The sequence below is a fragment of the Dendrobates tinctorius genome, unplaced genomic scaffold (assembly GCF_039654945.1).
Source record: "Dendrobates tinctorius isolate UK_male_01 unplaced genomic scaffold, ASM3965494v1 ptg000056l, whole genome shotgun sequence".
Classification (NCBI taxonomy): Eukaryota; Metazoa; Chordata; class Amphibia; order Anura; family Dendrobatidae; genus Dendrobates; species Dendrobates tinctorius.
This window is the reverse complement of record NW_027361724.1, coordinates 6,308,757-6,329,395: the sequence shown is the minus strand read 5'-3', so window position 1 is coordinate 6,329,395 and position 20,639 is coordinate 6,308,757. Positions and strand designations below refer to the sequence as shown.

The following is a 20,639-nucleotide window of genomic DNA, read 5'->3' as shown; positions in this document are numbered from 1 at the left end:
TATTAGTACAAGGAAGTGGCATAAGTTTGTATTCTACAATTATCATGATGCATTTACCATACATCCATTTCTAGTCACAAACTCTGAAAACCTATAACAAAAGCAAATTACTAATTGTAAACTAATATCTTCAGTGACAGAATCACAAAAAAGACAGATTCATGATGAAAAAATACTGATTGCTACAACAAGAAGAGGTGATACCTACGTCGAAGGTATTTTGATTCTTTTGCATTAGCATTGGTCCATAAATATTATTTGAATTTTATTTTACTAATACTAAACTAATATCTTTAGAAGTAGAGGTCTTTACAGAATTGACTCCAGAAGACAAGATGCAGAGTGCTGAACATTTAAATATTAGCGATCTCAAGTGTCATCTTGAAAGTAGAATATCAATATTGGTATTCTATTTTAGTAATTTTACTTGGGTTTAGTTATTTAAGGAAATATACTAATACAAACTTAATATCTTTAAAGAAATGCCAGTGTCAAAAAGTCTTCCACATGAAGAAGAGTCATGGACTGTGCAACAATCTAAAAAAGATGTTGAAAGCCACGCAAAAGGTATTAGGATTTGTGACTATAACATGCAGCTGCCAATTTATTAACAGTAATATTAAAAATAAACTAATATCTTTAAAGCTATGGATTTTACAAAACGATCACCATCTGAAGACAAGCCAAGTGTTACCAAGAAACTTATATTGTCCAAAGAAGAAGGTATATAAGATAACTATGGTTTTAGTCTTATGCCAAATTACAAAATTCAAAAAAACTGGCTGCTCCGATTCTAACTTAAAACTAATATCTTTTAAGTGTTTCCAAATGAGTTGACATTCGAAGACAAGCTAACCATTCCTGATTCTTTAGAAGAAGATGCTTACACAGAGAAAGGTATATCGATGTGTCATCTTCCCAATTATAGTTCATTTTTAGGTTCTAACATCTAAAACCCAACCAAGAAAGACATTAAAAACTCTTTCACCTACAGAGAAATAAACTAATGCTTAAACCTCTATGTCACTTTGAACCTGTTATAATCTTTCCAATGTTGAAAACTGAGGAAATTTAGCAATAGTTACTCTCTAATTTGAAATTATTGTCCTTAAAGCAGTAGAATTGCCGAAGAAAGTAACTCCGAAAGAAAAAGCTTCCATTGTAATTCCTAAAAAAGAAGTGAAGTCACCTTCAGAAGGTATATTATTTTGTCACTACATGAATATGTATGTATTATGTGAACTATACATACTTTCCAGAAAGTATTAATGCCAAACTAATATCTTTAAAGAACCCATGTCTACTATACCTACAAGTAAGAGAGAGGTTATTGAAGAGAAAAAAGTTCTTCCAGTTCCCAAAAAAGAAGCCGCAGGTCCTGCTGCAGGTATATATTCATAATGAAATGCTTGTTTAGGTGTCTTTATATGTGTTGTGTGCTCTGTGCACTGAAGTAAGACTAATATCTTTACAACTAGTGAAAGTAGTTACAAAGCCCAAGCCAGGGGTTGAATCTAAACAAGAGATTCTTCCACAAGTGGAAGGTACATAAATGTCCTTTGTTTACTTTATAATTTCTTACTATGTTATAAATGTCTGATCAGGAAAAATAACCTCTTTGTATTTTGTGTTTGTTACTTTGTTTCCTTCTGTCTTTTTGAAAACACTTATGTCTTATTAATATCTTTTAAGAACCTGCTGTGTTATCAAAGAAACCTGTAATCGAAGACAAAAAACCTGCTACAGTTCTTAAAAAAGATGTAGCACCTCCTATAAAAGGTATATTCATTTTATGTTTACCTTTTTACGGATTGTACAGATTTTTACATTACAAAACTTTTTATTGTCCAAGTTATGGATTAAAAAAACATTAAGAGGCTTTCTGAATAGTTTGAAGTCCCCCATTATTAAATAACAACTTTATAAAAAAAAGTCATTTAAATCAATATAAAAATATTATTAAAATCGTTATCGTTATCTTTAAAGTGGTGGAAGCAAAGCAGAAAAAAGTTGTTGAAGAGAAAACATCGGTCCAAATCTCTAAAAGAGCAGTTGTTCCCGATTCAGGTATATAAATTAGAATGAAACATATGCAAAAAAAATTGTTGAATAGATCCACAAATTATTCAAGAAATCTAAATATCTCTTAAAGTGCCAACTGAAAGTAAGATGCCTGTGTCAGAGGAGAAACCATACATTAAAGCTCCTCCTTTAACAGGTAATTTTATTCAATCCTGTTACTGTTTTACATTGAAATAATGACTATTAAAAACAGTAGCCTAATATGTTTAACTGTAATATTTTCAAAGTGCCAGAGGTTTTTCAAAAAACAATTACAACACCAGAGGAATCACCTGTATATTTATCTGAAGAGGAAGAAGAAGAGTTCGAACTAGAAAGTGAAGGTATAGCTAAATGTATCCATCATAACCATCCATCATTTCACTTCTCAAATCATCCCATCATTCCTTTTTTGTTTTAGCCCTAAAAATAAATTAAATTATAATTCATGCAATGGATTAAAAAGCAAAACGAAACTTCTAGTGTATAGATTGTAAACAGGTTTAAAGAGAAAATATTTTGAAGTAACATTTAGAATAACATTTGAAGGGAACCTGTCACCTCACCACTTTTCTGTCCTTCCAGCTAAAAATATAATTTTATTCAGTATCAGTTATGCATTCTCTAAATAGTTGTGTAACCCCTGACTCCCCATATATCACCGATAGAAACCTTTTTATTTCTCCCACGATGTATGCTAATAGGGTCCATCCGGTCATGCGCCCTTCTGCTTTTCTGCTTTGTGCGCACTTGGGAAAAGCATACTGCGCACATGCGAGAAACTGTTTAACTGCTCAGGCGTGATATCTCACAGCAATCTGCGCTATTCAGATCAAAGACTGTGTACAGCAGATGAGGAGAGGGGTGGAGTGAATGAATCGAAGCCATGCCCATCGGACCGGACGGACACTATTGACATACATTGTGGGAGAAATAAAGGTTTTTATGGGTGATACTTGGGGAGTCAAGGGGTTACATAACTATTTAGGGAATGCATAGCTGACACTGAATAGAATTACATTTTTAGCTGGTAGAACAGAAAAGTGGTGACAGGTTCCCTGTAAAAACAAACTCACCTAATCTCTACCATTGAGTTCAGTGTTTCTTTAAGAAGAAGTACTCTCTTTTAAAATCTTTAATTTTTTTCATTTGTCACTGTCTTGTATATCTTGTTGTCTTATGTTTTGTTTGTCTTGTTATCAATTTTCTTTGTTGCTCTATGCACAAAAAACTTGTACTAAATGTGGATTAATTTTCCCGTTAATCCTGTTCTTTAAAGAGTATGCTTCTGAGGAGAGCACTATTGAGACACCTTCTCCCTTGATAAAGGAGGAGACAAGAGATTTAAAAGGTATTAGGAATGTTTGTGATCACAGCATATTGCTATATCCATTCTTGTTCATCATCACAGATATGAAGCAAGTTTAGCATGGTGTTCACATTTTATTTTAAGTTCATATGCCTTTTTAACCTGTTTCTGTTCATAAATGTTTCATGTCATCCAGGCATTTTGTTATTTTTTTAATCATTGGGAACCATCATACCATTTATCATTTTATTTTTCATTAAACATTTGGTGTCATATCATCAAATTAAGTTCCTTATCGTTCTTTAAAAAAACTTATTTGCCATGCACATTGCTAATACTCTTATATTGCCTTACAGCAGGTTTTTCTAATTAATATAGCAGATCTGATTGTCAGAATAACCAGATCAGTAAATATCCTATTATTTTCTTCAAAGCTCCAGAAGACAAAAAGAAGATTTTACCTGAAAAACCAGCTGCACCCGAGAAAGTAGAACCAGGAAAAGGTATAATAACTCTTCACACTAGATACAGAAGAGTTCGATAAATGCCTAGCTACTGTTATTTATGTTCCTATGTATAAAAGAAAATGCCTTACTTCTTTACATATTTTTTTATGTTGTTGTTTTCTTTCATGTCGTATTATCTGTTTTATTAGTCATATTTCAACACATTGGCACTTGTATAGTCCAAAAGTTCACAAATTAAATTAGTTTAATAGTAGTTCATTTAGGGCATAGTGTACTAGTGTTTATTACTGTAAAAGACTTAAAATATATTAGTTATGCACAGAAATATACATAGGATATATTACCACGAACCAATAATTTATACAAGAAAACATACACAAGTGGCAAATTCATTTGAGTCGCTAAGATTGAGAAATGAAATTGTATCTTTTTGAAGTACCTGAACCTGAAAAGAAATTTATCCGTAAACCTAAACCTGAGATTACACCTCCCAAAAAAGAAGAAGTTAGTTTTAAAAAAGGTACCGTTGAACTTAGTGGAATCTTGCTACTAAAGCATTATATCATTGTAGTTAACTGCTGAATGGGGTAACAAAGCTGTGGAATTGAATTCTTCTCAACTAGTCAGCTATAATACATCTAACAAGATTTAATAATAAAATTGGCTTTGCTTTAAAGTAAATGAAATATTTGAAATTTACACTATTACATTTCTTTAACATTAGGACTTATCACTGGTAAAATAATAGCTAACTGCAATATTTTTGGAAAGATAACAAGTTGCCATTCTCTTTATATGATGAAGCTTCCTGAAATAATTCTATTGTAGATTTTACAAAATAAAAAAAATCAACTTTTTTGTAACTCATTGCTGAATCATTGTGCAATTGTCTGTCCTTTGTATTTTTAAATTTAAATACGTTTTTTGCTTTATATGCTTCCAAATGCTTTATATGTTACGTTCCAGTTTGAGTTTTTCTTTATATGTCCACATCTTAAGCACCATAGAGTAAAAAAACAAATTTCTCTGTCTTGAAGTTTTAAAACCAGCCAAAAAGGAAGCTGAAGAGCCTCCTGTAGTAAAAGAAGCAGAGAAGCTGAAAAAACCTGAGCCTGCTGTAGAAAAGATTAAAACACCAGAAGGTAGCCAGCATAATGTATCTAATTAGTGACAAATGTTAAATGTAGTGTATTGTAATTTGTTGCGTTGACTTTTTTGTCTTGTAATGTATTTTAAATACCGTACATCTTAAATGGATCTTTAGAATGTTACTTAGTGTCGGCGTGTCTTCATTACTTACATATCAATCTTCCACCACTAAGAAAACTTTTTGAATAAAGTAACTACATCGGTCTTATTTGTAAAACTTCCATACTATTTTTAAGTTCCGGAAGCCCAGAAGAAAAAGTTACCAGAGGTAACGCCAAGTGTGAAAAAAGAAGCAAAACCAGAACCTGAAGCTGCTAAAGGTACATGCATTTGGGATTCTCTTCTAACTGGACAATTAGCTTTAATCATTATACTTTGATGACTTAACAATTTCCTAATTAAGAAAATGCACTCTGACCCTGTGGATTTAACCATCTTTTTACACTTCAAGAAAAAATCAACTTCAATAATGCATCTTTTAAATCTTCTTTTGAATATATAATTATAATGTAAAAAATGTTTACTCCTAACTTTAACCTTAATAATAATCTTTTTTTACTAATCGTTGTATATTTCATATTTAAGATTTTTTGCTTCTTTAACACTTCAATCAAAATAAATGTTTAGAGTATGAATTTTAATTAACCAATGATAATGTGTTTAAAGTTCCAGAAAAAGCAAAGACTTCTCCAGTGTCCTCACCACCAAAAGTGCCTTCACCTCTGGAAGGTAGGAAAAATTGTTACAAAATGGCTATCCATAAAAATTTCTAGCAATTAATGTATTTTGTATATTTACAATACAAGTACTCAGAACATAAATATTTAGATAATGTTGATTCAACTATCAATTTTATGCTAATTGACCATATTTAATTTTCATGTTAACTATTTTATAAGGTCAAAACACATACCGTACTTAAAGGAAATCTGTCACCCTTTTTTTCCCCTATTAGCTACCGGCATAGACATTGTGGGCTTATCTACAGCATTCTGTAATGCTGTATATAAGCCTCTGATGTAACCTGAAAGAGAAGAAAAACACGTTATATTATACTCACTGAGGTGGGCGGTCCGGTCCAATGGGTGTTGCGGTCCGGTCCGGCGCCTCCCTTCTTCTTGTGATGACATCCTCTTCTCCCATCCTGCAATGGTGCAGGCACAGGTGCATTGCTCTGCCCTGTTGCGGGCAGAGCAGAATTCTGCAGTGCGCAGGCGCCAGACCTCTCCCGACGCTTGCGCACTGCAAGACTCTTCTCTGCCCTCAACAGGGCAGAACAGTGCACCTGCGCCGGAGCTATTACAGGACGGGAGAAGAGGACGTCATCACATGAAGAAGGGAGGCGCCGGACAGGCCGGCGACACCCATCGGACCGGACCGGCCACCTCCGTGATTATAATATAACATGTTTTTCTTCTCTTTCAGGTTACATCGGAGGCTTATCTACAGCATTAGAGAATGCTGTAGATAAGCCCCCGATGTCTATGCCGGCAGCTGAAAGGCCAAAAAAGGGGTAACAGATTCCCTTTAAGTGTTTGACAAGCCCAAAACTTTCTTAAAGAGTTCACAACATTGAACTCTATTGCAGTGCCTTTTTCTTACAGCATAAAAAATATTAAATACATTTTACCCTACAGCGGTTCCATCACCAAGAGGAGATGATGCTGCCGTTACAGCACCAGTCACAGCTCCAGTGGTTGGGAAGAAGACAGGTACATTTATTATGTGGATGGATGTTTGCTGGTTTTTTGGAGTGTCAGATAAATAAAATAACATAATATTAACAACTCTTCAATTACAGAAATTTTAAATTACACAAATATTTGCTAATAATCTATTGTTTGGATACACATAGTCACAAATAGTACACAAGTCAGTTATAGAAATATATTATAAAAAAACTTCTTATGATAATAGTGCTATTAATTATTGCTAGATGCTCTAACTTATTAGCAAATGAGTGTTTATATTAATTGTTTGTGTTGATAGTTTAGAAGTATAATTACCTTGTTAATTATTACGTTTGTGTTAATTACTTTTGTTTTAAATATCAATATCATTGGTTAGTGTTTCTGTGTGCTTTTTTTATGATTTTGTGTTTCTTGCCTTTGTCCTGTGTCTGCAAAAAATGTAATTGTGAGATTTCTTTACTCGTGTCCTTTGTGTGGTAGTTACGTGTATGATATCTTATGAATTGTTCTTGGCTCTTGGGTCTTGATTTGTGACTTAAATATGAAACCTTTGCAGTCACAGAGAAACCTGCTGCTACTATAAAGATAAAGCAAAAAGGTAAAATGCTGTCTGAAGAAAGCAAAGTAGAAGCAGTTCGAAGAGTTCCATTTTTACCTGGTGACAGTGTAATTCCAATTGAAGAAGATGTAAGTTTTAAAACAGAACGACTACATGTAGAAACAGTTGAAGTCGAGAGAACTATTTCTTATAAAAAAGATAAAATCCAAGTCACTCCAAGACACAAGACTTCTGAAGATGAGAAGTCAGAAGAAATCATTGAATATTCAGAGGAATTTTCTGAGGATGAGGAGGATGTGGAGCAGGAGGAGGAGGAGTATGAAGAGCCATCTACCATTTTACAGAAAGATGTTAAAAGGAAAGCTAAGGATAAATTTAAAAAGCTTGACATCATTGTCAAAGATTCTAAACCAGCTAACTTTGTAGAAGAAGACTTTACAGTTGAAGAGCAAGAAACACCAAAACAAAAAATAATACCTGGTAAAAAGGAGAAAAGGTTAAAAGAAAAAGATACTTCAAGTATAGCTAAAATAGCCAAAAAAGAACCTATAAAAATTGAGCCAGGCATAGTAGAACCAACCACAATTGCCAAGGAAACAAAAGTAGATTTAGCAAGAGAAAAAGTAAAAAAAGGAATTAAAAAGGTTTCACCATTTGAATCTCCAATGGTCGAGGAAGAAGAAACCATAGAAACTATCAGTACTGAAAGTGAAGAAGCACTAGATGATGATGATAATGATCATGATGATGAAATACTCACTCAGACAATGAAAGAAATTAGGCCTGATAAAGACAAGCTTAAAAAGAGTAAAAAAGTGCCTACAGTAGAACCTGCTGATGAACATATAGAGAAACCTGGGAAAAAGGTAAAACAGGCAAAAATAGATAAAACTGTAGAGAAGGCTAAGAAAATAATCCAAAAGACTCCCCAAAAGGAACTAATTATTTCCCAAAGACTGGCTGCAGATAAAATTATAGAAAGTGGTAGTGCTGAAAGTGAGGAATCATTGGAAAGCCAAGATGAAGACATCATAGAACCTCAGAAAAAAATGAAGCAGGAAAAGGTGGACAAAACTATTGATAAGGCTAAGAAAAAAGGAAAAAAGGTCTCAACTAAAGAAATCAATGATGATGAAGAAAGTAGTGAATTGCTAGAGTCGTCTGGTGAGTTATTTCAGGATTCCCCTGAAAAAGCAACCAGAAAAATTAGGGAACCAAAACTAGAAACTATAACCAAACACAAGATCCATGGTTTAGAGAAACAGATAGATGAGGAGAAAATAGTCAAAGATGGTGAGATGAGAGATTTAGTTGGAGGTGATAAACCAGTACATAAAAAAATACCTCAGCAGGAAGAAGCAGGTCATAAGTTTGTAGAAAAAATAAAAGATAAAAGCATTATAGATAAAAGTAAAGATGAGTCTCACATAAAATCTATTTTGGAAAAACCTGCAAAACACATTCTAGATAAAATTGATGACAGTGATGAAATATTGCATAAAGATACTGCAAAAGCTAAGAGGAAATCTTTTATTAATGAAAAATCAGAAAAACAAGATATTACTGATTTAATGGCTCCAGAAGTACCTAAAAAGGAACTGTTTGTAGATGACAAAAAGACAGATTTAATCAGTAAAAAAGATCAAGCTAAAAAAGATGCCACAGAAATAACTGATAAAATAAAGACTGTCATAGTAGATGATACAACAGACCACATCAAGAGACCAGTTGAAAGAGAAGGAAAGATAGTACAATCTGAAAAGGGCGAAGACACTAAAAAAGAAGGTGTTTCCCATTTGCAGAAAACCAGCCGTCTAAAAACTCCAGTAGATAAAGACAAAATTATTTCTAAAGTACAGGATGAGGAAAAGTTTGGAATACCAGCTCTTAAGAAACTTGAGAATATTAGGACTCCGACTACTACTGAGGAGCAGATTCAATCCGGCAAAGGCTTCTTAGGAAAAGAGGATGTCTCTGGAAGGGCGATCAGCAGAACCAGTACACCTACAGGTTACAAAAAAGTAGAACTAAAGAAATCTTTGGATAGAGAATCACCTCTGCAAAAGTCCCCTGTAAAAGAAAAGGATTTAAGTCCTCAGAAAACAGAAACAGAATCTGAGGAAGCAGAGGAAGAAGAAATCTGGGAACAAGAAGTAGAAAGTACATCCGAACAAACAGATTATGGTTCTGAGGAAGATATATTCAGTGAAGACAGTGAACATTCTAAAAAATGTGCTGTTGAAAGTCCAGCAAAGGCAATTGGAAGACGAGGTGAGAAGTCTCTGCTCAAAAAACAGACATGCTCTAAAACTTCATATGCCACCAGCTACCATCATTTTCATGCGCGCTAAATAGTTTTGGATGAAAGGCTTATTTCATACTTGCTTGAAGACACTGATTATCATTTCCATATGTTCATAAACTTGTGTTCATGTACATCTTTAAAGAAGAAACCTTATGTCGTCTTTCATTGCATTTTTACATTTTAAGTATCCATTCTTCATTTCCGTCAATGATATGTAGTTGTCCTACAAAATTTCATGTTCATTGTCTGTCTTTGTGTTTTGTGGTCAAGTTTTCACAAAAGTTCACAATCTAATGTTTCAAATTTGCATGTTCCATCTACTAATCTCTCTATATTATGAATACAAGAATGAGTTTGGTTACATGTTATACCTCATCTACCTTCACTACCCATTTAGTCCATTATAGTTTTTTCAACCCATTAAAATTCACTTCTGCAATTAATGCAACGTGTTTTGGAAATCCTGCTCAAAAAAAGTTTGAGAAATGTACTAATATCACTCACTAACTTTTTCACTTTAGATGGTAAAGCACCAAAAGATGAAGCACCGAAGGGTAAACTACCACTGAAAGGTGAGATTGTGTTGCACTTTTGAACATTTATATTGTGTCCATATATTTAGAAATTTTTTTACAAGGGTGGATCAACTGCAGATTTTCTATATAAAATTTTGAAGGAAAATCTAGAGATTATACAGTATCTACAAAGTAGATTTGTGGTGGAAACTTCTACCTGGAGTGCATGTAGTAGTAGTTTTTAATTCTTGTAACGATAGCTGGATATAAAACACTGAAACCACAGATTAGTTGCTTGATTGACTAACAAAAGCATGACACCTGTTCACTTACACTAATACTTAATTTTATAGGTGTCTTATATTGAAAACATCTTAATCATATTATGTCTAGTGTTTTGTGTGTTTTTTTCATTTTTGTTTCCATTCAACATTCATTTTCATTAATTGTATATATGACTTCTTGTATAAAACTATACATAGTATATGTGCTGAAATGCATGATGCCTGGATAGCCGTCAAGTTGCTAAATAATAATGAGAAAGCTTCATCAAGTTTTCCCTTGTCTACATCTGACTTTTAGGTGTCAAAAAGACACCTTCACCCCTTGATGCTGACAAGAAGAAGCTCCGTCCTGGCAGTGGTGGTGATAAACCTCCAGATGAGCCTGCATTTACCTACCAGCTGAAGGCTGTGCCTCTGAAGTTTGTCAAAGAGCTGAAGGACATTGTGTTACAAGAAGCAGAATCTGTAGGATCTTCTGCCATATTTGAGTGTCTTATTTCACCTTCTACCGCTATTACCACCTGGATGAAAGATGGCAGCAATCTGAGAGAAAGTCCCAAGCATAAGTTCATCGCTGATGGAAAAGATAGAAAACTCCATATCATTGACGTCCAGTTATCAGACCAAGGAGAATACACATGCGTTGCAAAACTTGGAAACAAGGAAAAAACATCAACGGCCAAACTGGTTGTTGAAGGTATTTATTTTTACTATTTTTTTTAAGAAAACACACATTTTTAAATTTAAAAATTATATGTTATTTCTGATTCAAGTGTATAACTTTGTAGGCATTTAATATTGAGGCTGTATTAATACATTTTTGTAATTGTATTGTTATGTAGTGAGTGGATAAAGTATAATACTATGTAAATAACACATTTGCCTTTCCTACAGAATTGCCAGTTCGCTTTGTAAAGACCCTAGAAGAAGACGTCACTGTTATCAAAACACAGCCAATGTATTTGAGCTGTGAGTTAAATAAAGACAAAGACGTTTATTGGACCAAAAATGGCAAAAGACTCACTGAAACGCCAGGCAAATACCAAATCAATGTGATTGGATTGAATCGTACACTCACCATCATGTCAGCTGATGATCCAGATTCTGGAGTTTATACTTGCACTGTGGAAAACATTGGCATCAAATGTTCCTCAAATGTCAAAGTAGTTGGTAAGTTTTAAAAACTTGCACTATTTTACTAATGTGTGCAAAATCAATATAAAAATCACACCATATAAATATAATATGGTTGATGTTCAGCATATCTTAAACCTTTACCAACTGGGAGATTTTTTTATTTTTGCACTTTGGTTTTTCCTTCCTTTTATTCCAAGTGCCACAACTTTTTTATTTTCTTGTTCATATAGACGTATGATGGCTTGTGTTTTGCAGTAGAAGCTGTAGTTTCATAAAACACACCATTCATTTTACCAATCAATGTATTGGAAAATGGAAAACAATTCCAATTCCAAGTGCAGTGAAATTATGCAAAAACCACAATTCCGCAATTGTTTTTGAGGTTTTGTTTTTATGGTGTTCATTGCATGGTAAAAATTACCTGGCAATATAATTCTCCAGGTCAGTATGATTGTGACGTTACCAAACTTGCATATATTTTTTTTTTATTCAAGTAGTGAAAAAAATTGAAGCTTTGTAAAAAAAAGACATTTTCTTTGTATCATCTTTTAATGAGACCCATACTGTTTTATGTTCATTTTTTTGTAGGTAGGGTTGTGTGAGGGCTTCTTTTTTGTGTCCTAAGCTGACATTATAATTGAATCCATTTTGAGGTCGATATAATTTTGGTTGCTCCTAATTACTGTATATTTTTGTTGTGTTGCAGCAACCGAAAAACCACCATTCTGAAGTTTTGATATTTTTTTTCTCTTAAACTCTTTACCTATCAAGTTAATTAATTTTTTGTTTTGCTGGATCAGATTTATGGATGTGGTGTTTCAAAATATGGTTATTTTTGTATATTTATTATTAAGAGTATATTTTGAACTTTTATATTTTTTTCATGTTTTTCCCCAAAAATTATTTTAATTTTTACTGTATTTTGTAGTCCCTTTAGGAGACTTAAACCAGAAATCATTCAATTGCTTATATTGTATTTCAGTAGATAGTAAAAATCCCAATACCCTTGGAAGTCCAGCTGCTCACTGGGCTTCATAGAAGCACTGTTAAGACAGGCACAGGGGTTTTCAACAGAACTTTTTTTTGCCATGGCAAACCATCAAAACCACATAATTGCAATTGCAGGGGGAAAAGGGTGGTAACAACCTCAGAGGCATTTAGAAGGTTAACACCTGTGGGCAGAGCTTGGCTCTACCTATAGCTGTTAGAGGCAGATGATGTCTGAATAGCACAGCCATCATCTGCTGGCAATGAAACAGGCTCAGCTTCTAACTCTGCATCAAAAAAGGGACCTGATATATGACATAAATGTACATCATTTGTTAGGAAAGGGTTAAAGAGTAGCATTCTTTCTATTTTAAAATGTTCATGTATCAAGCATTGCATTAAATTTTTGCAATTATTTTGTGTTTTCTGCAGAGATCATCCGTGACTGGTTGGTTAAGCCTATCAGAGACCAGCATGTGAAACCTAAGTCTTCAGCAACATTTTCAGCAGATATAGTAAAGGATACACCAAACATCAAATGGTTCAAAGGAGAAGAAGAGATTCCATTAGAACCAAATGACAAAACTGAAATAGTAAAAGATGGAAATCACATATATTTAGTCATCAAAAATGCTGGTCCTGAAGATTTAGGGGAATATTCTGTGGAGGTTGAAGGAAAAAGAGTATCAGCAAACCTCACACTTGGTGGTATGCATACATTATACTTTAGATCTAAAAATATAAAAAATGTAAAACGTTGGACAGAACATTAGGTGACTTCTTTTTTGCTATCTTAGAACGTGAAATTGACCTTGTTAAGCCAATTCAGGATGTTGAAATTTATGAGAAGGAATCTGCATCCTTTGACTGTGAGATATCCGAGGAAGATGTTCCTGGAGAATGGAAGCTGAAAGGCGAAGTACTTCGTCCATCACCAGTGAGTAAAAAGAATTATATTCACAGTGACATGGTAAGGTTGAAAAAAGACGCATCTTTCATATTCAAACTATTATTATTAGGGATGACTGAAAAGATTTGCAGTACCATTGTCCACCGGCCACATCAGTAATCTGTAGCCGCAGGGACTAAACTCTGTGTACCGCCTCCTATCCGCTGGGAGCTTTTGGATCATCTTTAATTATCATATAAAGTAGATTAGGTGGAAAGTTAAAAAAAACCTTAGAGGTAACTGGCAATTGCTTGACTCCAAATATGACATGATCACAATAAATTCCTGAATAAACAACATAAGATCTCTGTTAATGTTTAAAACATCCAGAAGTAAGAATTATATTATTTAAATTTTAACATGAATGTATTAAGATGTTGCAAACAGCCAAATAATACCAAAGTAAGTACATATAATGGTGCAACTCTGCAATGTATAATGTGCTAATGTTTCCAAACAGCTTTGAACACTCTTTTTTTGTAAATTGCTTGTTTTCTAGACTTGTGATATCAAAGCAGAAGGAGCAAAGCGATTCCTTACCTTGCATAAAGTAAAGGTTGACCAAGCTGGAGAAGTTCTGTTCCAGGCTTTGAATGTTCAGACCACCGCCATTCTTACTGTAAAAGGTTTGTTTCACGTCATAATAATTTGAGCTTAACTGTTATATGTCTATTCTTCTCTTAACTGTTATCTGCAAACCACCTTCTGTCTTTAGAAATTGAGCTCGACTTCGCCGTCCCTCTAAAGGATGTTACTGTTCCAGAGAAGCGCCAGGCTAGGTTTGAATGTGTTCTTACTCGAGAAGCAAATGTCATATGGTCAAAAGGCCCAGATATTATCAAGGCCGGAGACAAATTTGACATTATTGCTGATGGAAAGAAGCACATCCTTGTCATTAATGACTCTGCATTTGATGATGAAGGGGAATACACTGCAGAGGTTGATGGCAGAAAAACAACAGCCAAGCTAACAGTTGAAGGCAAGTCTTTACAATAGTATAGCCGAAAAGACATAATTGAATAAAACAAATCCATACAGAGCAACATGTAAAGAAAAATGAACAATATAAACATAAAGGACTAATTATTCAAGTCAGTTTTAAAAACTTACTTGAATTATACTGACTCTTACAGTAGTTACCATTAACGTATCCTAAAATTCATATAGAGTGAAATTCTACCCGGTAGCGTACTGGACGGTATATTTAATAAAAATGCTTCTGTTTCAGGAATCAGACTTAAGTTTATTTCACCACTTAAAGATCAGACTGTTAAGGAAGGAGAAACTGCGATCTTTGATCTTGAGCTTTCTCATGCCAATATGCCTGTGACCTGGTACAGAAATGATAAGAAACTACACACAAGTAGAACTGTTCTTATCTCTGAAGATGGCAAAAATCACAGACTGGAAATCAGAGAAGTGACTCTCGATGACATCTCTCAAATTAAGGCGGAAGTTAAAGGTCTACATACAACAGCAAATCTAAAAGTATTAGGTATGATGTTTGTTAAATGGCAGTCACACAGCTATGATTGTTATTAACATAATTATATACTTGTATATAATTATATGGCTTTTCCGACTACACCGTCATTTCCACTATGGATGAAACTCAGCGGACACTCCTTCTTGTCTTGTTGCTTTTTATCTCAGTTTTCTTACTTTTTTACTTTATTCTTTTTGTACTCTTGATTTGCATCTGCTGCTAAGCCAGCTGCAATTTATTCAATAGTGGTCTTAGCTCGTAAGAGTCTCCAGAATCTTAGCTATACAGTTTTTGAATTAAAATGCTTACTTGCCTTCGTAGAATTGACCCAAAGACCTAACATTATGCCTTAGCAAATTCAAACATTTACATACATTAAATATGCCACTAATCTGACTCCTTTTTGGTTCATCTAAATTTCTAGCTTGTAAATTGATTTTGCATTAATTCCTCCATACTTCCTATCACTACTTATTTACATAAAGCTTTTCTAAACATTTGTATAATAATACTATTTACAAGTATTAATACTAGTTTACTGTACTACGTAACCCAAGTCCTTAGTATTTTTACTAATTGCTTACACATCAAATAATATTTCCTTTTTTTACTACCCACACTTTGCTTTCAAGCCATAGTTTAAGTTCAAAAAGTAATTGTGTGCTTTTAACCAATAATGTCTTTCGTCGCTCTTTATTTGTTTTTATGTTCTTTTGTTTCTTCATCCAAGCTCTTTGAAACAAAGGCTTATTACTTATGTCTTCTGAATTATTGTCCGTTGTTATGTTTGTATATGTCTGTACTGTTCTTTCTTGTCACTGGCAGTGATGAGCGAGTATACTCGTTGCTCGGGTCTTCCAGAGCATGCTCGGGTGTCCTCCGAGTATTTTGGCATGCTTGGAGATTTAGTTTCTTTTGACACAGCTGCATGATTTGTGGCTGCTGGACAGCCTGAATACATGTGGAGATTCCCTAGCAAACAGGCATTCCTCACATATATTCAGGCTGTCCAGCAGCCACAAATCATGCAGCTGGGTAGACAGAAACTAAATCTCCAAGCATGCCAAAATACTTGGAGGACACCCAAGCATGCGCTGGAAAAGCCGAGCAACGAGTATACTCGCTCATCACTAGTCACTTGTTTAAGTGCTGTTTAACTATCTTTTTTTCATGTGTTTATGTACATGTTATATATGTGAGTAAATATATGTGTCTCTTTATTGTTAGTTATGTTTTTAATTTTTATCTTTTTTGTACGTTTTCATTTGTTAATTTTTAAGTGTTTGTTTGTCCATCTGATATTGAATATATGTACATATATATTGTATATATATGTTTGTTCATATCTTGTTCGTATGTCTTTTTTAATTGTCACTTTGTTCATATGTTTATATTGAGTATATAAAGATATATTATATATAGATATACATTATATCTATAAATATATATTTTTGTATGTGTAGTCTTGTGTTAAATTAACGATAAAGGTTCCATGCTTGGTGGCATGATACCTATGAAATGTTCTCGCCACTATATTGACGATTTTGGTTAATCTGTTTACAGAGGCTGATCCTTACTTTATCGTAAAATTGCAAGACTACACTGCAGTGGAAAAGGATGACATGACCTTGGAGTGTGAGCTCAGCAAAGACGTACCAGTGAAATGGCTTAAAAATGGTGAAGAAATCAAGGTTTCAAAGAATGTTACCATCAAGACTGATGGCAAACGCAGAATTCTGAAGATTAAGAAAGTTGAAGAAAAAGACAAAGGGGAATATGTATGTGACTGTGGAACAGATAAAACCAAAGCAACTGTGAACATAGAAGGTAGGATCATAGTCAAGATGTTCTAGATTTATTTACAGCAGTTATTTATACTTTGTTAAAAATGAGAATATTCATTGCTGTTGCAGCACGCATCATTAAAATTGATCGCCCCTTGTACGGAGTGGAGGTATTTGAAGGTGAAACAGCACGATTTGAAGTTGAAATCTCAGAACCTGACGTTCATGCCCAATGGAAACTAAAGGGAGAGATCCTGTCTCCTTCACCTGTAAGAAATGTATAATCTTACATTAATAACTGACTATATAAACTTAAAGAGTTTTTGTTCTCATGTTTCAGTTTCAGGAGAACACTGATCCTCAGTCTCCCATTTCCAGTATGGGGGGATCGGTGCATTGTAGAAGATTGACAGTTGCCCACAGGCCAGAACTATGACTTTCCGATGATGCAAGCAGAGGCACTTTTGTGTCTTCAGCATCAGAAGAGCATGGTGGCAATTAAGCTGGTCAGATACAGGGATTAACCCTGTTTACATCAGCGCTTACAAGCTCCATTTGAAAAAAACTTATAAGTACTGTCTATGCTTGGACACCATTGCTAGACTGAAAAATAAGGATGAATGAACTCAGGGAGATCAACATCCAAAACTGCGGAGACACCATCACATGTTTCTCAACGCAGTGATTCTAGAGCAATGCCCCTATCCCTTATGGGAAATATGTAAAACATGCAAAACCCAAGCTGCGGAGACACCATCACATGTTTCTCAACGCAAGCAATGACTAGCCAGATCTTTCCCCGGGAAGGAACAACCACGGGAAGGGCAGTCTCCAATGAAGGAAACCACCTATGCCAAAACATGGTATCCATCCACAGACAGCTGTTTTGGGGTATTGCCCTTCCCGTGGTTGTTCCTTCCCGGGGAAAGACCTGGCTAGTCATTGCTTGTGTTGAGAAACATGTGATGGTGTCTCCGTGGCTTGTGTTTACCATTGCTAGACTGTGACCGGTAACCTGGACAATGAGCCGTAAGCAATGATATTAAAAATCCCTCTGTTCATGAGAATGGACATGATTTTTAAAAGCAAAAAAATTGCAAAGCTGCTGGGGTTTTTTTCAAGTTCTTTACAATTTTGACCATTAGTGCTGTTACATTTACTTACATTTTAAAGAAGTTTTCACCTACTTTAAATTTTATGTCTAATCTTGGGTTTCAAGTCTGCAGTCAGAATTATCTGCTGCTGCTGCTGCTGCTGGGAAAGGGCGGGCGCATGACCGCAAGTATACAATTTGCATACATGCGATCATGTGCTGACTAGTCATGTGCAGCCTTGCTCAATTCAAGTCTAGTCAGAATGTGCCCTGAAGTATGCAAGTTGCATGCTTGCGTTCACATGACCATCTGCTCCGAGCACCAGAGAATCCTGATAATGCACACTGTGCACGCTGTGAAGAGTCACATGTCTGCAGTCAGATAATGTGACTGCAGACTTAAGCACCAAGCCTGAACAATCCCTTTAATATTAGTGACAATACAATGCATTAAGTTGTTATAGTCCTGGAAAACTCCTTTAACACTTAATATATGTTTTACTTATTTGATAATGTATTTGTGTTTATTCTCGAAAAGGACTGTGAAATCATAGAGGATGGAAAGAAACATGTCCTCATATTATATAACTGCAAACTGGATATGGCAGGGGAGGTTTCCTTCCAGGCTGCTAATGCCAAAAACGAGGCTAATCTCAAAGTGAAAGGTAGGTTTAAAGCCTATAAATTCTATAAATGTGTAATAGCAAGGATCAGAATTTATTATTTTCAAATATTTTTGACACATCCTCAACAGATTGCAAAGATTAGTATATATATATATATATATATATATATATATATTTAAAAATCAATGAGCCCATTCTAAACAATGACATTGTATTTCAACACAGAACTTCCACTCATCTTCATTACTCCACTCACTGACGTCAAGGTGTACGAAAAAGATGAAGCAAGATTTGAATGTGAGACTTCCAGGTTGCCTAAGACTTACCGTTGGCTAAAAGGATCCCAAGAACTTCAGGCAGATGACAAGTATGAACTTCTTGCTGAAGGCACAAGACACTCTCTGGTAATCAAGTCTGTTGCCTTTGAAGATGAAGCTAAATACATGTTTGAAGCAGAAGATAAGAGAACCAGTGGAAAACTCATAATTGAAGGTTTGTTACTATGCATTTTGTGTATTTCTTTTTCCAAAACATTACATTAATGAGAAAGTTGAGCAAATCTCTAGAAATTCGATTTAGACAGATTGAGTAAATTCAGAGGGAAAACCTGATTGGAAATATTATTCGAATTGAAGTGACTGGGAAGAGATTTAAAAATGTTATACTCACTTCTCATCAACTTACCCCAAACCTGTTCCACCACCCCTGGTCCTCCCATATGCCATTCTATCTTCCTTCTGACCAGGTCTTCTATTTATTAGTCACCATATCATTGAGGTGTATTGTACCTCATATGATGGCATGGGGCCTAGCGAATGGAAAACCCAGCCAGAAGAAATATGAAAGCTAAAAGACAGAGGATAGAAGAGCTGAATAGAGTAACAGTAATTGTGGGAAAGAAACGAGGAGGGCTAAAGACAGGTGAGTATAAGATTTTTTTTTTGTTACCTCTACCTGTACTTCTATAATCCAGTAAAATGGTGGCCCACCAGCTGCCATTTTGCTAGAATCACCCAAAGCAAATGTAAAACAAAATTGGATTCAATTGAATCTGATTTTTTTGTAAACAGATTAGCTTCTAATGAAAATTACTTTCATGACAGATCTAAATACTTCAAAAAAATAAAAATATCCCTCATAGATAATTTGGAGCCATTTGTTTTCAGCCATCAGTCATAAGAATCAGTTTAGGTGAACATAAATCTTTAGATTTCACAGCAAACTTTATAGTGTAATTTATGCATTTGTATAATGGTGCATGTGTGCTTGTTGCAGGCATTCGTCTCGAATTTGTAACACCACTCAAAGACGTAACTGTTAAAGAACAAGAAACAGCGGAATTCACAATCGAGTTATCTCATGAAAACATCCAAGTGAGTTGGTTCAAGAATGACCAGCACCTTCATCCTAGCAAGTCAGTGTCCATGCATGACGATGGCAAATTCCACACTATCAAATTCAAGGACGTCACTCTAGATGACACTTCTCTAATCAAGGTTGAAGCCATGGGAAAGACAAATGATGCTAAGCTTACAGTGCTTGGTAAGTTTGGATATATGTCTTGATACAACCTGCTAACACGTATCCTAAAACTTGATATTTATAATGGTATCTTGCTTGCAGAGGGAGATCCCTATTTTGTAACCAAGCTTCAAGACTACACTGCTGTAGAGAAAGATGAAGTTGTGTTACTTTGTGAAGTCAGCAAATCCAAAGCACCAGTAAAATGGCTCAAGGATGGACAGGAAATAATCCCATCCAAAAATATCACAATTAAAACAGATGGAAAGAAACGTATTCTTACCATCAAAAAGGCTTCAAAGAAGGACATTGGTGAATATACTTGTGACTGTGGTACTGACCAAACCACTGCCAAGCTCAACATTGAAGGTGACTCAATATAAACCATTAAATAATACTTATCATTTTGTATAGTGAGAGATTTTTTTTATGACACCTATTTTTTTCCTTGTCATCCTTAGAACGAGACATTAAAGTTGTCCGCCCTCTATACAGTGTTGAGGTCATAGAAACAGAAACTGCTCGTTTTGAGACTGAAATCTCTGAAGATGAGGTCCATGCCAACTGGAAATTGAAAGGAGAAGCTTTACATTCTTCTCCAGTAAGTATTTTTAGCATGCGCTAAATTTAGTTCTATCTACCTTTTCTTGGTGATTTTCTTTAAATATTGCAGTATTTTATGTTGTACTTTATTTTAACACTAATAAATAAAGGTT

General features: G+C 34.6%; 1 protein-coding gene across 1 annotated transcript in view; it reads left to right on the top strand.

The window, feature by feature from the left end:
* TTN (titin) overlaps positions 1-20,639 on the top strand; it is a 295,687-nt gene that overhangs the window by 178,829 nt on the left and 96,219 nt on the right. Inside the window, exons 206-235 of the mRNA XM_073577613.1 lie at positions 481-567; positions 646-723; positions 820-897; positions 1,479-1,544; positions 1,693-1,779; positions 1,987-2,067; positions 2,153-2,218; positions 2,310-2,405; positions 3,341-3,412; positions 3,805-3,873; positions 4,274-4,357; positions 4,875-4,979; positions 5,223-5,306; positions 5,653-5,715; positions 6,624-6,698; positions 10,063-10,113; positions 10,639-11,037; positions 11,235-11,510; positions 12,897-13,172; positions 13,262-13,401; positions 13,913-14,039; positions 14,129-14,392; positions 14,642-14,908; positions 16,463-16,726; positions 16,813-16,952; positions 18,315-18,441; positions 18,628-18,894; positions 19,678-19,944; positions 20,026-20,292; positions 20,385-20,524. Of these exons, the coding sequence (XP_073433714.1) occupies positions 481-567; positions 646-723; positions 820-897; positions 1,479-1,544; positions 1,693-1,779; positions 1,987-2,067; positions 2,153-2,218; positions 2,310-2,405; positions 3,341-3,412; positions 3,805-3,873; positions 4,274-4,357; positions 4,875-4,979; positions 5,223-5,306; positions 5,653-5,715; positions 6,624-6,698; positions 10,063-10,113; positions 10,639-11,037; positions 11,235-11,510; positions 12,897-13,172; positions 13,262-13,401; positions 13,913-14,039; positions 14,129-14,392; positions 14,642-14,908; positions 16,463-16,726; positions 16,813-16,952; positions 18,315-18,441; positions 18,628-18,894; positions 19,678-19,944; positions 20,026-20,292; positions 20,385-20,524 (4,463 nt within the window). The remainder of the gene's footprint in view (positions 1-480; positions 568-645; positions 724-819; positions 898-1,478; positions 1,545-1,692; positions 1,780-1,986; positions 2,068-2,152; positions 2,219-2,309; positions 2,406-3,340; positions 3,413-3,804; positions 3,874-4,273; positions 4,358-4,874; positions 4,980-5,222; positions 5,307-5,652; positions 5,716-6,623; positions 6,699-10,062; positions 10,114-10,638; positions 11,038-11,234; positions 11,511-12,896; positions 13,173-13,261; positions 13,402-13,912; positions 14,040-14,128; positions 14,393-14,641; positions 14,909-16,462; positions 16,727-16,812; positions 16,953-18,314; positions 18,442-18,627; positions 18,895-19,677; positions 19,945-20,025; positions 20,293-20,384; positions 20,525-20,639) is intronic.